Source organism: Pogona vitticeps, chromosome 2 (assembly GCF_051106095.1).
Source record: "Pogona vitticeps strain Pit_001003342236 chromosome 2, PviZW2.1, whole genome shotgun sequence".
NCBI classification, from domain to species: domain Eukaryota; kingdom Metazoa; phylum Chordata; class Lepidosauria; order Squamata; family Agamidae; genus Pogona; species Pogona vitticeps.
Window position 1 is genome coordinate 115,866,376 of NC_135784.1, and position 20,828 is coordinate 115,887,203.

Genomic DNA, 20,828 nt, shown 5'->3' on the forward strand with positions numbered 1-20,828 from the left:
CTTGATTTTTTTATAGGTTATATGTCTATAAGAGTGTATATAAGTACATAATAGTTTATCTATTTGTATCTGTCTATCTGAAATACAGATGTAGATACTGTGTATGAAACCACTTATATAAATGTAGGAGAATTCTTGTGTTACTCATATAAATACAAAATAAATACATTTTCAGTTAGACTTAGGTAATCACAAATGTGAGGTAAATACATAAAGAGACTCAGAATGACAGTTTGTTCTTAAAGTTATAGGAGAGTCTATTCATTTGATTCACCAATGCCACATTGTGAAAATGAATAATATTAAATTTTGTACCAGCCTAGATCTGGCTACCAAAGGTCTTGCAATGAGAATTTTAAAAAATCAGTTGCACATGGGTATTAACAGAAAATGAATACAGAAGGGTTTCATCATGTGCACAGAAATGATGGATTGCCTCATTTCCACAGTAAAACATTGTTTCATGGAAATGGGGTGGGGTGTATCAGAATTTTTAAAAAACAATACAACGAGCCTTCACTGTATCTGTTTAGAAAAATTTTATGTAGTGCTAGATCTGCTCTCCATATGAGTGTGTTTTATTAAACCCGTAAAAGATTGTGCCACATCGACAACTACTTTAATATGTCTCAAGATGTTTCATGTTTTGATTAGGGCTACTTTGTTATCTGGTGGGAGGGATTTATAAATTCAATTCTCATACAATATTTGAGCTATCATTTAGTAAATATAGTAATGGAATAAACATTTTGTTCCCTGGGAATTTTTTTTTCATGAAACACCTATTGTTCAATGTTCCTTGACTAAATTAAAATAGTCTGACAAAGGAAGCAAAAATTAATTGGCATGATTAGAGATGGCTTTATAAGGGACTGCCTATTTTAAATTGATAACAATAATATCTATGGACAAATAATTTTAATATATTTAATTAAAGTGCATGAATCAACTGCTGCTCTACGTATGCTACTGTCAGGTGGGCTATAGGAACAGAATCAAACTCTTGACCATATGTAAATTAGTGCTACGCTAAAAATTTCTCCTGTGAGAATTTTCACCATTCTCATTCAATTCAATTCTCATTTAATGTGATAGAATTTGAAGGAAATTAAAAGGAGACATTTCAGAGAAATTTTCATGGGTGAGGTTCAGGATTTTTTTAATGTATTTTACTTATTTTACTTATGAGGTGGCTGAGAGGTATATGTGCATGGCTAGTTTTCCGTTGTATAATTAGTCTTCAGCTTTCCACACTTCAGTTGAAACTCAGTGGGAAATGATATCCGATTACTCTTTTCATTCAATCATAGAATCATAAAATAAGTGAATGGAAAGGGCCTATAAGGCCATTAAGTCCAGTCCCCTGCTTAATGTAGGAATCCAAATCAAAGAAAGTTTTCCAGTTTTCTCTTGAATGCCTCCAGTGTCGTAGTGCTCACCACCATCCGAGGCAATTGTTTCCATTGTTGTACTGCTCTAAGAGGTTTTTCCTGATACTCAGCCTAAATCTGGCTCCCTGTAACTTGAGCCCATTGTTGCATTTCCTGCACTCTGGGAAGATCAAGAACAGATCCTGCCCTTCCTTTGTATGACTATCTTTCCAGTGTTTGAAAAGTGCTGTCATATCTACCCTCTTTCTTCTTTTTTCAGAACTAAACATGCCCAATTCTTTCAGTCTTTTCTCATAGGGCGAGTTTCACATTGGTGGTTAGCCCATTAAAATAGAGAAAACTGCAGTTCGAGAGTTACAGAGTTTTCAACAAATTTTTTTTGATGATACAGTAGGTGAAAAACCAGTGGAATTAGAATGTGTGCAGACCCCAAAATGTGGCATATGTATTTCTGTTTTCTCTTTTTCAAGTCTTCAATGAAATATGTTTCTTTCCACCTTTAGTTAGCTTCCTCTTTGGGAGGAAGTATGCTTTTAGTGTAGAAATTAATTAGCTCTTCCAGACTTGGCAGAAAAATTAAGTCTATCATTCAACAGCTGCCCCACCCACATGGACAACCTCCACGAAAAGAAGCAAGTTCCACTGCAAACTGATACAATTTTTATGTATATTTTTAGATATGTAAGGCATTATCACAAATAATTTCTTTGAGAAGAAGAAGTAGACAACATCTGAGAAATTGGAATGGCTGTATAAGAAGCATTCTTATGAGCTAATCAGCATGTATAGGAATATATGATATATAACCAAGGAAAAAATTCTACAGGATGGTTGTGGTCAGTATTCATAACAACTCCAAAAACGGCTGATGCAAAAACCTTCAGGCAATACAGAATAATTGCTTATTTCTATGAGCCAAGTTTTAAAAAATTATATAAGTAAGAATTAAAGTAAATTGCAAGGATAATATTGGCAATACTCAATTTGGGTTTAGGTCAAGAATGGGCACAAGAAAAGTGTTCCTTTAGTTTAGCTCTAGTGGAAAAGTTCTTGGATGTACAACAAGATTTATCTATATAAAGATGGAAAGGATATGTACATAATGAAGAACTTATACTGGGAAAAACAGTTAAAATTAAAATATATGGAGAATTAACTAATGAGATAAAAATTAGAAGAGGAAAACATCAAGGGTGTATCTTGTCACCAGTTTTGCTTAATATTTATTCAGAAAAGGTAATGCAAAATATTTTTGCAAATGAATCTGAAGGCACTTTAAAGCAAATGGTATACTCTTAACAAAAATGCAAAATGTGCTGATGACACAAATATATCTTTTAAGACAGAGGATATAGTGTTACATATGGCCAATTCTCCTATATTATGGTCTGGACTAATAAAGCTAATAAAAAGAAGAATAGAATAGATGCTTTGAAATATTGACATAAAGAAAAATCCTTCCCATCCCAATGACTGATAGGAAAAAAAAGATGAAGGGCTACTTTGTTGAACAGGAAAACAAAAAGAAATAAAGTTGATTATTAAGAAACGCAATCTCCCATATCTTGTACACATAATTCATCATGACAAATATAATATACTGCAATACATCATTGAAGGGAAGATTGAGGGTAAATGTAGAAGGAGCAGAAGATTGATTTCTTAGGTGCGAAACATCAGGGGGTGGCTGGACTTTAATAAATAACAATTAATCCACACAGAGAGAGTAGTGGATGTGCCAGCCTCAGCAACTGAGACAGTGCTCAGAAAGAGACATACTGTATATTGGAAGTGAAGCTGGCTAGCCCAGTGGGTTGGAGTACCTGGCCATTTCAATTCTCCACTGTGCTTCTCAGGAGAAGAACAAACCTATGTAGCCTTGGTCAAGTTCTACAGTCCTAAAGCACCACAAGAAGAAGGGAGGAGTAAACCATTTATGAGTACAGTATTTTATACATAGGAAACCTTGGTGAGGATCACCCTAAGTTATAATCCGTTTACCAACACATAAGCACAACTACTGAATACTTCCTTTATCTCTTATAGTTTCCCCAAAGGAAAACAATGATCAACTTAGTGCAAGTGGAAAAAGGGAGGAAGTGAGGGAGCTGCTGTCCAAGAGAAGCAAAGAGATGAAAAGGAAACACTACTTAGCTACTTTAAATAAATCCCATTCTGCAGAACCAAATTAGTCGTATGCACAGTTAGAAAAAGATATCACAGATGTCATCTCACTGCCTCTGTCTAGAGGCTTTGAGAATTCTGGGAGACCAGGAGAGGTCCCTGAAAACTGGAGGCAGGTAAAGAGGAAAAGGGAGGATCCAGACAACTGCCATTGAATATTTGGCCTGTGAACTCCTTAGAAAGGAGAACTGATTGCTAAGACCTGTGATGGATTTCTCTGAAAAAAGTCATTCCAGAGTAATCTCTTGTCTTTTTTTAAACTGAGTCACAAACTTGTTAGATGAAAAAAAATTATGGATGCAGTGCATTTTGATTTCGGGAAAGCTTTTGATGAGGTTCCTCACAATGTGCTTGTGGCCGCGCGGGTAAAACATGGGCTAGACAATGCTACTATTAGGTGGAAATTGATTGGTCATGTCCAGAGTGCTCACCAATCATTCCTTATTATCAGGGTCACATGATAATAATCAAGTGTGGTGCTGCAGGACTCAGTGTTGTTCAAAATATTTATAGATGACCTGGATGTGAGGGGATGGTCATTAAATTTGCAGATGACACCGAACAGGGAGAATAGACAATAAATTAGAAGAGAGAATCAGGATTTGAATGAATCAGACTGCAGAAAAGAGACAAAATAAACAAGATGAGTTTCAGTAGGTGAAACAAATATGTGTGACACATCTTGACCATAGTATGTGTGAGAAGGATCTGAGAATCTTAGTAGATTCCAGGTTAATCATGAGCCACCAGTGTGATTCAGCGGCAAAAAGGCAAATGCAATACTGCAAATGCAAGACTGTATCAATATAAATATAGTGTCCAGAGGTTTAGTGTCCAGATCAAAAGAAGTAATACTATCACTCTATTCTATTATGTCCATACGTTACCTGGAATATGGCTGGACTGGAGAAGGTTTAATAGGATTTTTAGCAGGTCTGGCAAATGGCCTTCAGGCAACTGTATTTGGTCTACAATAGCCTTCTGTCAGTTTGCCAGTATTGTGAAGCGGTTTAAGCAGAGAGCTGCTTCATAATATTGGCAAATGAAATACTTCCTTGACTCCATAGAAGTGCTCTCTTCACGATGTTGGCAAAATAAAAGAGGAAGGCTCACTTTCACTCATTTCCAGAAATCAAATGCACTGGGAACAGACCAAAACAGAGTGATCCTATGTGCACCAAGAAAGTAGAAGTCCCTGACAGAGGCCAGAAAGGTCCAGGTAGGTCTGTTCTGTGGGTGACTCTAACAAAGACATTGTCGGATTGCAGACTTTCGGAGCAAACCAGCCCTTCCCTGCAATGGAGGGAAATGCCCATGTAGTCAGCATTTGTGTCCAGTTCAGGGCATTGAAGTTTTGGAAGCAAATTGACAAGCTGATGTTTTTTAGAGGTTGAGTGCTCAACAGAGTTTAAAATCTTGTCCTGTGAAGAGTGGTTGACAGTTTTGGGTTAGGTAGGTTTCACCTGGAAAAGAGACGGCTGAGAGGTAGAATGATCAGTATTTGAAGGGCTGCCATGAGAAAGCTGTAGTATACTTGTTTTCTATGGCTCTAGAGAATACAACCTGAAGCAATGGATTTCAATTACAAGAATCCTTTTAATTTTGATTGAACATTAGAAAGAACTGCCTGACAGTTAAGGGCTGTTTGGCAATGGAATGGGGTGCCTCAGAAGGTGACGGATTCCTCTTCATTGTATGTTTTAGAAAAACCTTGGGTGGCCATCCATTGAGGATGCATTAGCTGTGACTTTCCTGCTTTATAAGGGGGTTGAACTTGATGGCCCTAGAATTCTTTCCTGCTCTATGATTTTTTTCCCGCCAACCTAGCGGTTCGAAAGCATGCAAATGCAAGTAGATAAATAGGGACCACCTCGGTGGGAAGGTAACAGCGTTCCGTGTCTAAGTCGCACTGGCCATGTGACCACGGAAGATTGTCTTCGGACAAACGCTGGCTCTATGGCTTGGAAACGGGGATGAGCACCGCCCCCTAGAGTCGAACACGACTGGACAAAAATTGTCAAGGGGAACCTTTACCTTTACCTTTACCTATGATTTTTTCATAATTTAATAGAGGTTCTTTTTTGGACTTAATTACAGTAATGATCTTGTGAAAAGGAGTTTACTATTATTCACTAGGATTTTTTTCTTCATGAAAGGATGCAAGATACCAACGGAAATCTGTAAAAGTGGTATTAATTTATGGAGAAACTGTTGATAAAGATGAACTGAAGAATAAAATCCTTTCTTTTTTAAAAAAAAGAAAAGTTATTACAAGGTTCATTAATTCTCCAGGATCACATGAATGGAAGGAAAAAATGAGTCTTGAAGAATTACCGGCTTCAGTTCAGAATGTCAATTTCTACTTTTTAATCTCAGTTCTCACAATTTATTTGACATTCTGAACAGCAGCCAAAAAAGCTATTATAAGTATAAAACACACTCATTGGTATAAATCTCATTAAGTTGAGCAATTTAATTAAGGTATTGACATGCTTAATTGAAACGTGCAAGCAGAGCCCATTTTCATATCTAGTTTCCATATGCTTTCTGCTTTAAAAGAAAAAAAGGCCTGTAAAAATGTTATAGCTTCAGCTAAGCCCTGCCATCCCAAAGGAGCACTTGCTCCCATTTACCTTGATTTAGAGCCAACCACTCTCCTAAGTGGAGGTCCATTAAATGGATCTGATGTATGCCTAACTCAAACATGCGTCAGCTTCTCTTATGATCAATAGAGGAATATATATATTAATAAAGCAGCAGCTTAATTAAATAAAATAGTCTTCTGGGTAAACTTAAGATACTCAGAGATGGTCAGGGAATCAATATATTCTGCTATTTGAACATTAACTATGTGCTTAGAAATTTTATTCTCGCATTTTGAAGATGCTTGCAATTTTTAAGTGTAGACTTGCGAAAGTTCAGTGACAAGCAAGTAATTATTCATCAGAGTTTGAGAGTTCAAAAGTATCTTTGCTCTGTTCTTTGTCTTTAACACTTTCCTTAACTATTCTCTGTAATACATAAGTAGGAATGTCTGGTATCCAAAAGGCTTAAAATAAATGTTCCGCTAGGGAAAACGGTATGCTGGTGGTCCGTCCTCGGGTCTGGTTGTAAGACCTGTAAGAATCTTAACACACATTTACCTGCAACTGGTGTGAATTTGTTGTTCCTATTCAAGGTGTGAAAACTGCTGAAAAATTAATGTGCGGTTAGCTCTAAAATTGGCACATATCCTAGTTTATAGGTATCTCAAAGTTGCTGACATATATTTATTTTTGTTCGCAAATGTGAACTTATCATAAATTGTTCGTATAAATTGATTTTCAAAAGGGTACCAACTAATTTTAATACCCTTTTCTCCACTAACAATCCTTTTTCTCTTTACACTTGGCATTTGTGCCTGATCTTGTGTGCATGAATAAGAAGAATTGCAGACTAGCCTTTCCTGTGTGCTCTTAAAACATAAGAGATGTTATCGGTATCTCTGGTGAATAATTGTTTTAGCATTTGTTCTGGAATTAATTGTTCAACTATGAACTGAATTTAGCTAAATTTAACGAGCAAATCATTAGTGCTCTATTGGCAGAATTTTGATTTGGTTTTTAGTTCTGTTTTAGCTTTTTACAAGAAAATGAGCACATTTTTCTCAAAATGAAATGCAATTAATTCTCCTTATACATTCCTTGCTTTCAACAATACGGAAGACCACTCTGCCCATTGCAGAAAAGGGTAAAGCATCTGTTAAGCATGTCCATCTGCAGAACTCTTTTTCCATTATGTGTGAACTGCCACCATCTTTGTGCTGTAGAGGAAAAAGACTTAGGCAGAAAATTGCTGTCTGAACTCCAGTACTGCATTTGGCATGCTTTAAAGCCATTGAAATCTGTGACTCATTAGCTCTGCATGAGATTTGGGGCTTTTCATTCCAAAATATTTTTCCCCCCAGAAAACTTGACTCCAAGATATAAACCATGTGGATCAAAATTTATTTAATTTTCACTAGAGTTCACAGAATCATAGAATAATTAAATTAGAAGGGACAACAAGGCCATTGGGTCCAACCCCCTGCTCAGTGCAGGAATCCAGATCAAAGCAGATCTGACAGGCGGTTGTCCAATTTTCTCTTGACTGCCTCCAGCATTGGAGCGCTCTCTACTTCCCAAGAGAATTGGTTCCATTGTTGTACTGCTCTAACCGTTAGGATGTTTTCCCTGATATTCAGCCTAAAACTGGCTTCCTGGAACTTGAGCCCATTATTATGTGTCCTGATCAAGAGTCAGTTAATATCCACGAGGACAGAGTTGCTTCATTTGTAGTCTACCTGTCTTCTCATCAAACTTTTGGTGGACAGTCTTTTGGATTCGCTCATTCCCACCACCACCCCATTATTTCTTTATTGTGAATGCTTTTTAAAATTGTGAATAATATAGGTGAAGATAGTATATTGCAACTATAAATAAATACATAAAGTTACATCAATCAGTAACCTGCTGGATAGTTCCATCTATACAAGAAGAATGGTGTCACCAGGAGCCACAGATCCCACTGCTTAATGATTTCCTTATTTGATTCCAAGGTATGTGCTTCAAAATGCACCCAAAAAGAAAAAAAAGGGAATCCTTTGATAGCTAAATACTTCCATGGATTCCAAAACACTTTAGATCATATTCATGTGAATTTTGTGCCATATGAATACGTAAATACAGTATTACTGATTGTTACGTTGAGCACCACATCCTGCTCACTTTGACATACATAGGTACAGGCATGATTTATATGTGCCGTGTATTCCCCATTAGGTACAAGCGTGGTGTATATATGCAGTCTGTCCTCATGAAGATAGATGTTTGTCTCTACCATTCCTCAATGACAGTACTAAGTTGTCCCCCTGGATGATCGTAAAATGAGACTCTATACTTCACACAGCAGTCCTCCACTCATGTTATATTTGTGTGCACTCTCTCTTTTTCTCTGTGTATGTTTGATTAATTGTACATGATAAGGACAGGCGTGTTGTTAGAACAATTGGATATCATGGCAAAATCTTATTAGCTACTAATAAGCATAGAGTTTGTTGGTTTATTTTATTTTATTTTATTTTATTTCTACGTATACTGCTCATCTAACCAATCATCACTCTGGTCAGTTTACAACAGTGACAGTAACAAAAAATAACACAAACATAATCAAAGTGAAAATTAAAATTGAGTTAATATTATTGTATACGACTGTGAATTTTAATGTTGATCCTGAAAAATATCTGTTGTATGCAATACCCAGGCTCTTTTGTGTTATCAAAGAAATGACACAGGGAACAAAATCAGATAGTCAAAAACCTCATATTGGTCTTTTTTCCCGCATGTGGTAAAAATTCATTTCTGCTAGTATGAAATATTACACCTTGATTTAGAAGACAAATAGACAACAGTCCCTCAAGTCCTTTACTTCTGTAAATTACTATACTTGCTATTGCTAAGGCTAAGTGGAGTTGTAAACCATGGTACCATGGTTTTCCCACCAGATTTACCCACCTTGGTTCCTTAAGCTTATTTGTCTATTTTGATTTTTTTAACTTGCCAATACTCATGTTTTTAAATATATGTTGTGAGCTCTGAAAAGATTTTTTTTAATGTAATTATTATTTCTCTATTCCCATCCTACCATAGTTACATTGACTGTTGGTTTGCAATCCCATTTCAGGCCATGTTTCTGATTTCTGTTTGCAAACTGTGGTTCGTAAATTTGGATATAATGTCAAACCACTGTGTAGCTTTTTGAACTGTTGCTTAGCAGGACATCTGAGTAGAGTCTGGTCCTTCAAACATAAAATTATACTGCCCCTTTTGAAAAATTAAATAAATATTATTGAATGAATGCAAAGAGACTAATGCACTCCTTCAGAATCTAAGAAAAAGCAAAAGTATTGTTTTGAAATTTGTCATAACCATTGCAATCTGGGGGGGAAAAAGTGAAAGAATAACAATTACTGACCACTGCACCAAGTGAAGACAATTTCCCTGCCACCAGTGCCTCTGCTGTATTCTCTACTGTGGTCTCTCCCATACTGAAGTGCCACTGAATGTATGTAAATATGTTGTTTATGGAAACCTCCCTTAGAAAAGTTTATTTTGGAAATAAACCTTGGAAGGGAACCACCCACTTTAAGCTGCAACTGGAACCATCTTTGCATTATTAGAACTATTTTGAGGCCACCTGTATGATTAGAAATCTGCTTCTTTGTCCTCTATCATGAAACACATAACAGATGGGCAAGACTTGTTATTTTTCCAATCTTCAATGTAGAACAGTGTTTGCATTGACATGTGTGTGTGTGTGTACACATACATATACATATGTACATGTACATATATACGTGTGTGTGTGTGTGTGTGTGTGTGCGCGCGCGCTAGAATTTAATATTTTCTAACAATTGTCTTGGGATTTTTTTCTTTACGTATCTCCATGCAGTAAATAAACCAAAACTGGAGCATGGGAACTGTTACATGTGTGGGTTAAGTCATGTGGCCTGCTCCCTCCCCAACTCCAACCATCCGTTTTTCTTTTATACTTAATTTAATTGTATGAGCTGACATTGTCAATCTGCAATCCAATAACATGTTTGATGGCAACTCAACAGAGAGTCTAGTTAATTTTTGGAAGTGCTATTATGTAAATAAATATTCTTGTAGAGTGCTGAGCCAAGACATTTGCTGATTAATCGGAGTTCTGCCCTTGTCTTCTCCAGGAATAAACCTTGAAATGTCAGAAGATACTTTAATGCTTTTAAATAGGAAGAACACACCCCCACTTTTCCCCCATAGTTGCATGCCATTAAGTGAGAAGTCTGAAACTAATCACACGGTAAGATCTTTGTGGTATGCAGTAGGGCCAAATATCCATCAAGGCTTGCTTTCACATATCCAGTAAGGTATTTCCTCTTTTTTCCCCCCCTTGACTATATGATTGTTTCTTCACCACTTTGAATAGACTAACTGTGTATTTCTAGGTCTTGCTGCTCCCTAACCACCAAACCCTCCCCCCAAAAATTCTGTGTCAGGAGAAAAAGGTGTTAAATGTTGTTGGGTTCATAATAGACATTAACAAAGAATGTAGATGATCTCAAGATTCTGTGAGACATTTGATTATATTTTAACCCCTGCTTTTTAGATGAAAGCAAGACATTGTGATACCAGTGGCCATAAATAATCCCTCCCAATGTGTGGTCACTATCCTTAAAAACGCAGTGTTTATGATTGACTAGTATTCATAGACATGAAATCTGCATGCAAAAAGACCATTGAGTTTGATAGTTGTGGATGAGGATTGTTATGTTACTGTTAACTATTTCTAGAATCTCTGTTTTGTAGATGGTCAAGCTGTACAACTGAACTATAAAAAAACAATTCTTATTCATGCAGTGGTGATCCTCTAATATGATGCAGATATATCATGTGTAAAATAACATAGGGTCTTACCTATTCAACAGAAGTGTTTCAGTGTGTCTTCTAATGCTATACAGTGGAAACACAGTAAAAAGATGGGCAAATGCTTTGTTATTTGGCCTGAGGGGCTACGTAAGAGAGCAAGCAAGCTGGCATGCTGATGTTACAAGGCAGCCTGTATCCTCAGCTGCGCCGAGGGGCAGTGTATATTCCTTCCACAGTGATAATATAGAATAAAAAAATCAGGAACAGTTTATTTGCAATATTTCATAATGAATTTAATGCAGTGTTAAAAACATGATTCCTATGACTGAGATAAACCCTTTGGAAGTACCTCCGCAATCGTCATTAGACTAAGAGCGTCAAGGAGACTAGGGGATCTTTTTTTAGAAGTTTTGATGTTTTGTGCTATTACCTGAAAAAGATGAATTGTATAACTTGCAGAAAGAAATAAGTGAACAAACAAAACCAGCCAGAGACTATTTCATAGATACATAGTTGTAAGAAGGCTGTCAATATTATAGCTGAGATGAAATTTCCTTACCAGTAAGCCTTCTGGTGGCTACAGTCTGTTCTGTGATTTAATGTGAATTTTTTTTCAGGCCTGAAAGGAATGTTAGTGCTATTAGATTAGTGGTATTGTATTCCAGTGCTGTGCTTCCCATTCAGAGAAAGCTCTTTGGTCCATCAGAGGATTCTGTGAATGGAAGAGTACTTAGGCAATTCTTGACAGTTCCCTTTTCACCTGTACCCTCCTCACCCCTGCACAGGTGCCCCAACTTTCTGGAGCACCTTTATTGGAGGTGCTGAGTTCAGCCAGGCAAAGAGTATTAAGTAAAGATGGCTGCCTCTTCCATTTAGTAGACCCTTCGTTGGAGGAAAAAGCCTTTTGTGCACAGACCACTGTTGGATGTATTATTGTATACAAAATACAATATCTTGAGAGTGATGTACCTAAATGTTTGTCCGAGGGAAAATAAAAAATTGGGAAATATCAGTATGTCACATCTGTTATGATTAACAAAAAATTTAATGTTATACCAAGATAGGGTGGGAGGGGTAAGGGAAACTGTGGCAGATGATCTGCCCACAATATATTATAATCAGGTCATGTCATAGCATAAAACAGAATGCAACAACTTCCTCAGGCAGCATATTTTGTGTGTTGTGAAAAAACAGGAAAGTATTAGCTATTTAATTTCCTATTACTGTTTTTTTTTTTTTTTAACGGCTGGAGAGGGGAAGAGATGCTTGTGGAGTTTTCTGCCTAAAACGGCAGAATAACTTGGTTGGTTTAGGAGTATTATGAATGTTGACTTGGATGAAGGAGAGACCACATTCAGTTTGCCGTCTCAGGCAGTGACACATCTTAGGCCAACCTTGGTTACAGTCTTCATATGGTGATGAAAGAAGTCCTTTTATTTTTTTATAAAAAATAAATTATATTTATCATTTGTGTCCAGTGTTGGACAAAAAAAGCTGTAATAGTCACTCTCCCTGAAAAGAAGGAATCATTCAACTTCATGTGTAGTACCAACTTTAGCAGCTGACGATCAGAAAATAATTGAAATCTGTTATGATAATCTTCGTTTTAGTTTCTACTGATGGGAAATCTTAATTTTGTGCATAAATGCAATTTTCATCAATTTTCCCTGGGTAGAACCCTTATCTCTGTGTAAGGAAATATTTGCTTTGTTACTTCTCTCCCCTCCCCACTCTTTAGTAATCCTTTATGGGTTTTCTCAATCTTTTTCCTGCCCCCCCCCCAAAAAAGCATAAAATAAAACACTTTTGCACTTCACAAAGTTCTCCCATTCTTTTAAGATAGTTGGAATTCACTGTCATGAAAATTTGACCTAGCGATTGTTTTCATTTAAAATGTATATCAGGATTTGACACTGTTTCTATAGCAAACTTAAAAGAAAGAGACAGCCCTGTGGAGAAGCCATAAGCACCGTTGTGTAAAATGAAAAGCTTTAAGTATTGTCAAAATACACTTTTATTTTGTACAATATCTCCGTATTGGGTGAATCTGATGGCAACAAACTTGCTCCTTTAAAAACTGCTTTAATAGTGATTTTTGGACATTGTTGTCAAGCAGAGATTAACACACTTCAAAATTTCTACAAAAGAAATTTCTACAAAATTTCTACCTGTCTTCAATGGGCAGCTACATAAAACCAGTGCACACTGCTTCAGCAAAACCTTTTAAAATGACAGATTGACAGAACATGAGGAATATTTATGAAACCCGCACACAGTCATGGAGATCTGCAAGAGTCGGCACTGTTAGTTTGAGAATAGTAGAAAATGGAATAATATCAGTTACAAGTGGAATTATTTATTTTAGTGGAAAATACTAATTTTTGGTCTTTTCCTCTTTTCTTTGCTGTGGAAAAGATGGAGTGCAAGAATAAAAAAGATGGCAATAATATGAACCATATTGGTACACCAGAATACTAGAAATGTCATTCTAAATCATGCATTTATTACCTTTCCATTCTCACTTGAACAATATAAATTAAAATTTAGATTTTTTTTTTGTTTATGGTATGTATTTCTCTACTAAGTTGTCTCTTGCTGCTTATCTTGTTGTTAAATATCCATTTTCCAAACATGGTTCTCTCTCACGTTTCAATCAGTTGTTCTTGATCTTCCACAAGTTCAGTTTCAGTGCTTGATCCCATAATATTACATTTATGTGTCTCTGAAATTTGATCACACACAGAGAACAAAGGCTTGCCAAGAAGCATGTAATATTTCAATATTAAGTAGTGTGACATGGGACAAGGAAGATGTTTCAGAAATCAGTGCTTTATCATCTGCAGAAGTCTGAAAGATCTTGAATGTGTTTGGAAATGTCTTTGAGGAAACAGCATGGTATTATGCCTGCCCATTTGTGTGTCTGTCTCTCCGAGAGAACAATTACAGCTAGCAAGAGGAATTGGTGTAGACTAGATGACTAGTATAAATTGAATTAGTCTGACAAGGACATTTCGGTTGGGGGTCGAAGGGACCATCAGCCTGATGGAAAACAGAAGAAAGCCCCTGGTGACACAGCTTGACCTGGGATGTCACTGTGGTTTTTCTGTGTGGTGCTTTCACTCAAAGCCACAATGCTTGTTATTCAATAAAATCAGTTTGATGGAGGTCCACAGTACAATGCAGAATTCACTTTGAAGGGGGAAAAATCTACAACATGTATTCAAATGGATGCAATTTATTTGAAAAACTCTGGATTTAAGATTAAAAACCTCTACGTCCCTCAGAAAACGAACAACGTCCAAATTTCGGCAAGTGTCTTTTGACCTTTGAAAAAGTTACCAAATTCAAAGCTTTTATAAGAATGATGATTATCTGAGCTTAGTGCTTTGGTTAATTTTCCCTTGAATTTCAATTATTTTTGATTTGATTTTATAAGTGGAATTTGAATACACTTTAGTATGAATTTTTTTATTATTTTATAAAGCACAGGTTAGCATTGTTTAAAATATTTAGTTAACTATATTCCTGAGGTCCTTAATATTTTTCTGTTCATATTTATTGAAATATTTTGATCACTTTTTCTCTAATAATTCCAATGCTTTTTTGTTTCTTCATTATATTATTTGCAAGAAAGGGGATCTGCTGGGAGTCTTCTTTTAGTAAAGAATGCACACTTTTAACCATTCTGTACATACTAACTAATGAGTAAAGGTGTGATCAGATAGCTGCAAAGGTTTGTGCCTGATTTCACAGGAAAGGGTGCTTTAATGCAGTAGTACAAAAGCTCGGGTCTGCAGATGTTCTTGGAATAAAATGCTCTGAAGCCAGGATTTCTGGGAGCTGCAGTCCAAGAACATCTGGGGACCCAATGTCGGGAACCACTCCTTTAATGGGAGAGCACTCTCTTAAAATGTCTCTTCCATCTGCTGGGGCATCACTCCAAAAAGGTCCAGCTTGGGGACAGACAGTAGTCAGGCTGTATTTCCCTCTACGTTGTGTGATCACCAGCAAATAGATCACACTGGACTGCTCTATAAGCAATCAAAATGACGATCTATTTCCCTATGTGATCACAACCTAAGTTTCACTGAAGTCTGTGGGGCTTTCTTCTCAGACAAGATGTATGCAGTGGTACTGTGCATTACTTTCCCTTTCTTTTTCAACTCTTAATATGCTTTGTCAGATGTTCATTCCCCACAAGGACAATTCACTTTCTAATTTTCATTAAATTTATTACAGTAATTTTTATAATGCCACATAAATTAATTCAAGATCTACAAGAGTGCATTTCTTGTAATATTGAACCCAGGTACATGTATAGGAATAAGGATGTGTAGATCCCTTGTCAAGAACAGTAACTATATACATTTTCTGCTCTTTGTGGTAATATTAAGGAGATCTATCCAGTTCTTAACTAGTACAGACCCATTGGATCTCTGGGACTTAATGCAAGTGTTGACTTAGCAGATCCCATTTATTCAGTGCGGCTACTCTAGGGGAAACTAACAAATAAATTTGGTCTCTAAAATGAAGAGAATGTAAATTATGGTAAAACATCCATATTTAAGAGGTGTGCAGGTACAAACATTTCTCTTTGTGAATATGTAATTTTAGTTTGTCTTAACAACTGTTCTCCTTTCCCACTTATTTTTCAGGGATTTAAGTGAAAACCAGATTCAAGGCATTCCAAGAAAAGCTTTTCGGGGAATTACTGATGTGAAGAATTTGTAAGTATTATATCTGTGGTGGCACGTGTGATGAAACTAAATTTATTGCTTGTTATATTCTTCTGTATTTGAAGTGGGAGATATACCAGAAATGTTGTGGTACATGGAAATTGTTTCCATACCTATAAATAGATGGCTAGGTTACCTTACTGTTGAGTTACTTGTTCACTATTCAAATAGACTCCATCATCTTTCATCCAGGAGTCTTCAGCTTCAATCAGATAGATAAGGGAGACTGCACAGGACAGCAAATGCACACAGTAAAAAAAGGAAGCTGAAATTTGTTTGATTTCTTTGTGTGAATAGTGATAATCTCAAAATCCAAAACCCTAGAAAATCAGAGTATGATTGTAAGAGGACCTTAACTTCTATAGACTATCACTCTCCATGTGAACATAGGGATGAGAGAGGGAGACATTAAGCTGCACCCTTTTCTCCTTTATTCAGTTTAACCATATCCCAACCATTTGAATAGAGTTTTGTCTGCTCTTTATGTAAACACAAATCTTCCTGTTCCATGTTTCAAAGGGGATCATAAAGCAGAAGTTGTTGAAAAATTCCGTAACACCGTCCTATTCAGCTGCTGAGCTGAAATTTGGAGAGTTGCAGTTTATGACCTTGATCATTGCACTGCTTTAAGGCCTGGCCCTCTCAATGGAGAAACAGATCTTGGCTGTGGCCAGTCTGTCTTTTTCCATCTGAGGCAGACTGCACATTTCTCTCCCCTTATCGACAGGAAGTTCCCTAATAACAGTGGTTCATGCGTTGGTCATCTCGAGGATTGACTATTGCTCTGTACATGAAGCTGCTCTTGAAGGTGGTTTGGAAGCTGCAGACAGGTTGGTCATTGATACATCTAAATTTGATCATATTTCACCCATCCTGGCCTGCCTGCACCGGTTGCCAGTATGCTTCCAGATCAAATTCAAGGTACTGATGCTAACTTATAAATCCCTTTATTGTTTAGGACCTTGCTACCTGTCAGGACACCTCTCCCTCAGGTCATCCCCCTTCATATCTGCATCTCCCAGTTCTTCATGCCGCGGGTGGCTACTCTGAGTGAGGCCCAGAAGTCATCAACCAGAAGCTGAGCCTTCTCGGTAGTGGCTGCCCCACTCTGGAACTCCCTCCCTCTGGAGGTATGATTGACCCCCACCCTTGTGAGTTTCCGAAAGCAAGTGAAAACCTGGCTTTTTGCCCAGGCATTTATAAATTTCACCCCTTTGTAAATTTAAATTGCTATAGGTTTTTGCTATTTCGTAGAAGCCGCCCAGAGTAGTGGCTTGTCCACTAAATGGGAATAAATGTAAACAGACCAATAAAAAAATAAATAAGCACAGGTAAAGATTACTGTACAGTTCCCTCCCCACCAACACTTTTCCGCTTCCGAAAGAAATATCTCTCTTCATTTTGTTGCAACGTATTATGTGTATGAACACAATGATAATTTCCAGTTATTAGGAGTAATTAATTTTATTTTAGGACTTCAAACTTCAAGGTAACAGTATTATTGCTCAATCTATTTAACATATTGCCCACTAAATCTTTAAATCTATACACATAGTAGAATTAAAATGAGAGTGGAAGACATAGCTTCCTATCAGTGGACTTTTCAGGTGACAGGAGAAAAATGTTAAGGGCCTGTTAAAATTTAAATGCCTGACCCTGTTATAAGTATTTCTACAGTTTTAATCTTGGCTTTAAAATAATTGTTGTTGTTTTTCTTGGCAGAGGGATGGTTCAATAAGGGAAGTTTATTTTCCTCCCCCTTTAATTAGTTGCACACCTAAAGGAGAGGTTGGAAAGTTAGTGGAAAAGAATTAATGTTCATAATGTAAGATAATCATAGATAGGTGGGGAAAAACCCTGCTTCTGTTATGCTTCTGCTGAAACAGAGATGTTTCAAACAATTAAGTTAATTTTAAATGGCTGTCTAAATTTACATTACGTTGCTACACTGAAAACCTTACCAGAATGAAAGTGAAAAATCCCATTCATTATGGTACTTTGTTTATTCTTCATGGATTAATTCCCAACCCACAGTGTTTTAAATATGCATTTACAAATCTGTTACATTATTGGAATTGGATAGATCTGTATTCACTAGTATCTATATTTGACTAATACTTATGGCTTACCTTTTCCTCATTGGCTGGCTGGATAGGTAAAGGTAAAGGTTCCCCTTGACAGTTTTTGTCCAGTCGTGTTCGACTCTAGGGGGCGGTGCTCATCCCCGTTTCCAAGCCATAGAGCCAGCGTTTTGTCCAAAGACAATCTTCCGTGGTCACATGGCCAGTGCGACTTAGACACGGAACGCTGTTACCTTCCAACCGAGATGGTCCCTATTTATCTACTTGCATTTGCATGCTTTCGAACCGCTAGGTTGGCGGGAGCTGGGACAAGCGACGGATGCTCACTCCGTCACGTGGATTCGAACTTACGACTGCTTGGTCTTCTGACCCTGCAGCACAGGCTTCTGCGGTTTAGCAGCGCCACCACGTCCCTTGGCTGGCTGGATAGCTGAGTGATTTAGGCATCTGACTGTGGAACCAGAGGTTGGGAGTTCGATTTACTGCGGTGCTTCCTGCAAGTAGAGCCAGCCCGTGTGGCCTTGGGCAAGCTGAGAGTTCCAGGATACCCCAGAAGAAAAGAATAGTAAATCACTTCTGAGTATTCTCTACTTTGAAAACCCTGAAAGAGGTCACCATAAGTCAGAATGGACTAGACCATGGGTCGGGGAACAGGGGTAAATTACCCCATTTGGGGTAAAAGTGAAAATCCTGGGGGTAATGAGCAGGCTGCTACCCCCCTCCCTCCCATCCACCCCCACCCTCTGGAGCCAAAGCTTTAATTGTAAACCACCTCCCTGTTACTTCCTTCGTTGGAGCAGGGAGCTCCTAAATGCTCCGTTCTGTTAGAGAGATCGGCGAGATAAGACTAATTGGATGCAGCTGGGGATTAGCCCCGGGCAATCAGCCAATCCGGGGCTTCTCATTAACTGCTTCCTCCGGAAGTGACTGCAAAGAAGCAGCAGGAGGGAAAGGAGCAAGCAAGGGAAGAAAGAAAGGTGCGAGAGACCTAGGACTTCGTCAAGCTTATTTAAATGTACAAAATGGAGGGAGGGAGGGAGGGGTGTGTGTGTGTGTGTCTGTGTCTGTGTCTGTGCGTGTGCGCGTGTGTGTGTGTGTGTGTGTGAGAGAGAGAGAGAGAGAGAGAGAGACTACTCAGAACTGAAAATGAACAGGCAGGCAAGCAAAAGTGAAACTGAATTAAGGGGGGGGGAGGGTGGCTTTTTAAGGTGCTGTCTAGGTTTATCATCGCTTTCCTCCCAAGAGGCAGGCATCTTTGAATTTCGTGGCTGCTGTCTCCATCTGCAGTGATCATGGAGCCCAAGAAAGTGAAATTTGTCACTGCCTCCATCTCTTTCCCTTCTATTTGCCAGGAGGTAATGGGACCAGTGGCCATGATCTTAGTTTTTTTTTATGTTGAACTTCAGACCATTTTTTGCACGCTCCTCTTTCACCCTCATTAAGAGGTTCTGTAATTCCTCCTCACTTTCTGCCATGCTTTTGCATAGTCAATGAAGCAGAAGTAGATGTTTTTCTGGAACTCTCTGGCTTTCTCCATAATCCAGCGCATGTTAGTAATTTGGTCTCTAGTTCCTCTGCCCCTTCAAAATCCAGGTTGTACTTGTGGGAGTTCTCGGTCCATGTACTGCTGAAGCCTGCCTTGGAGGATTTTGAGCACAACCTTGCTAGTGTGTGAAATGAGTGCAATTGTATGGTAGTTAGAGCATTCTTTGGCACTGCACTTCTTTGGGACTGGGATGTAAACTGATCTTTTCTAATCTTCTGACCACTGCTGAGTTTTCCATTGATGATGATAAAAAAGCACACTGGTCCTTTGATATTGGGCTGTGGCACCAGGTTGGGTGACATGACCTTTAGCCTGGTTTGTTCCTTTTTGCACACCACACATGGAATGATTAAAGTGGTAGGGAAACACCCACCCACCCCAATTCTGCGTTGGCTGTCTTTAGAAAGCATGTCATTGCTAGCACCACTCTGGCAGCCACTAATGATCCTCTGCAAGCTAGCAAAAATTTAATGCAACTTGCTAGGCACATTGGACACCTTACTACTCCCTATACCACACCATGGCTGGAATGCAATGTTTTCCAGCAAAAATAGTGCACATCTTTATCAAATTTGGTGCATCCTGCTAGTTCGGTACACAGCCTGTGTAGATTCAATAATATTTTTAATTCAAATAATGTATGATTTCCTTCCTTTCGAATCAAGGGGGTAATGTCGGCGTATATAATTTTTTTGCGGGGTAAAAGGTAAAAAAGTTCCCTGACCCCTGGACTAGACAACAGATGAGTGAGTTTTGCCATTGAACTCAAGGTGAAGTCCAGGGGTCTTCTCTTCTGTTTTTTCCCCAAACAAAGGTCTGTGGGGAAAGTTGACCAGAGACAGAGGGACTGACCCAAGATCACACCTTCAGTTGTATGACTCTGTGGTGATAAGAACATGGATCTCCCAAGTGCCAATCTAATGCTCTATCTGCTTCACCATACTGGCCCTTATTGCAAACTATAGGGATGGGGCTACTGTCCAAGTGACTCAGCTGGAATCAACTTCATCTCCTCACCTGTAACTTTCCTGTTACCCTTCTCAGGAAGATAGAGACAGGAGCATTTGAGTTTTGCTACTGCTAGGCAATCCCTTAACTTTGCGCCATGTAACTTTCCTAAGAAAAAACACCATGGTTAACAGTAATACTAATTTAAGTCTGGAGAAATGTCAAAGCAAAATTACAAACTGAAGTCACTACCGTCATTAAAAAAGATAAATTGAATCAAGTCCATTAGTAAATGTTCAACTTAATTGGTTTCAATTCATTAATTGTCTCTGTCCAGTATAGTTTTAGTATAAGAAAAAGAAAATCAGTTGGAATGGACTTCTTGCAAAATGATGCACCTTGCAGCTATTATCACTGCACAAGAGTACAGTGATGTTATTGTGCTAGCAGAACAAAGTAACAGTCTACAACGTAATTCTAAGAATGGAAGCAGCCCAAACAATTTATATATAAAA

The 20,828-nt window shown here is 37.9% G+C and overlaps 1 protein-coding gene across 2 annotated transcripts in view; it reads left to right on the forward strand.

The window, feature by feature from the left end:
- SLIT3 (slit guidance ligand 3) overlaps positions 1-20,828 on the forward strand; it is a 595,328-nt gene that overhangs the window by 272,084 nt on the left and 302,416 nt on the right. For both annotated transcript variants that reach the window (XM_020780501.3, XM_078385818.1), the window contains one exon: positions 15,658-15,729. In XM_020780501.3, the coding sequence (XP_020636160.3) occupies positions 15,658-15,729 (72 nt within the window). The remainder of the gene's footprint in view (positions 1-15,657; positions 15,730-20,828) is intronic.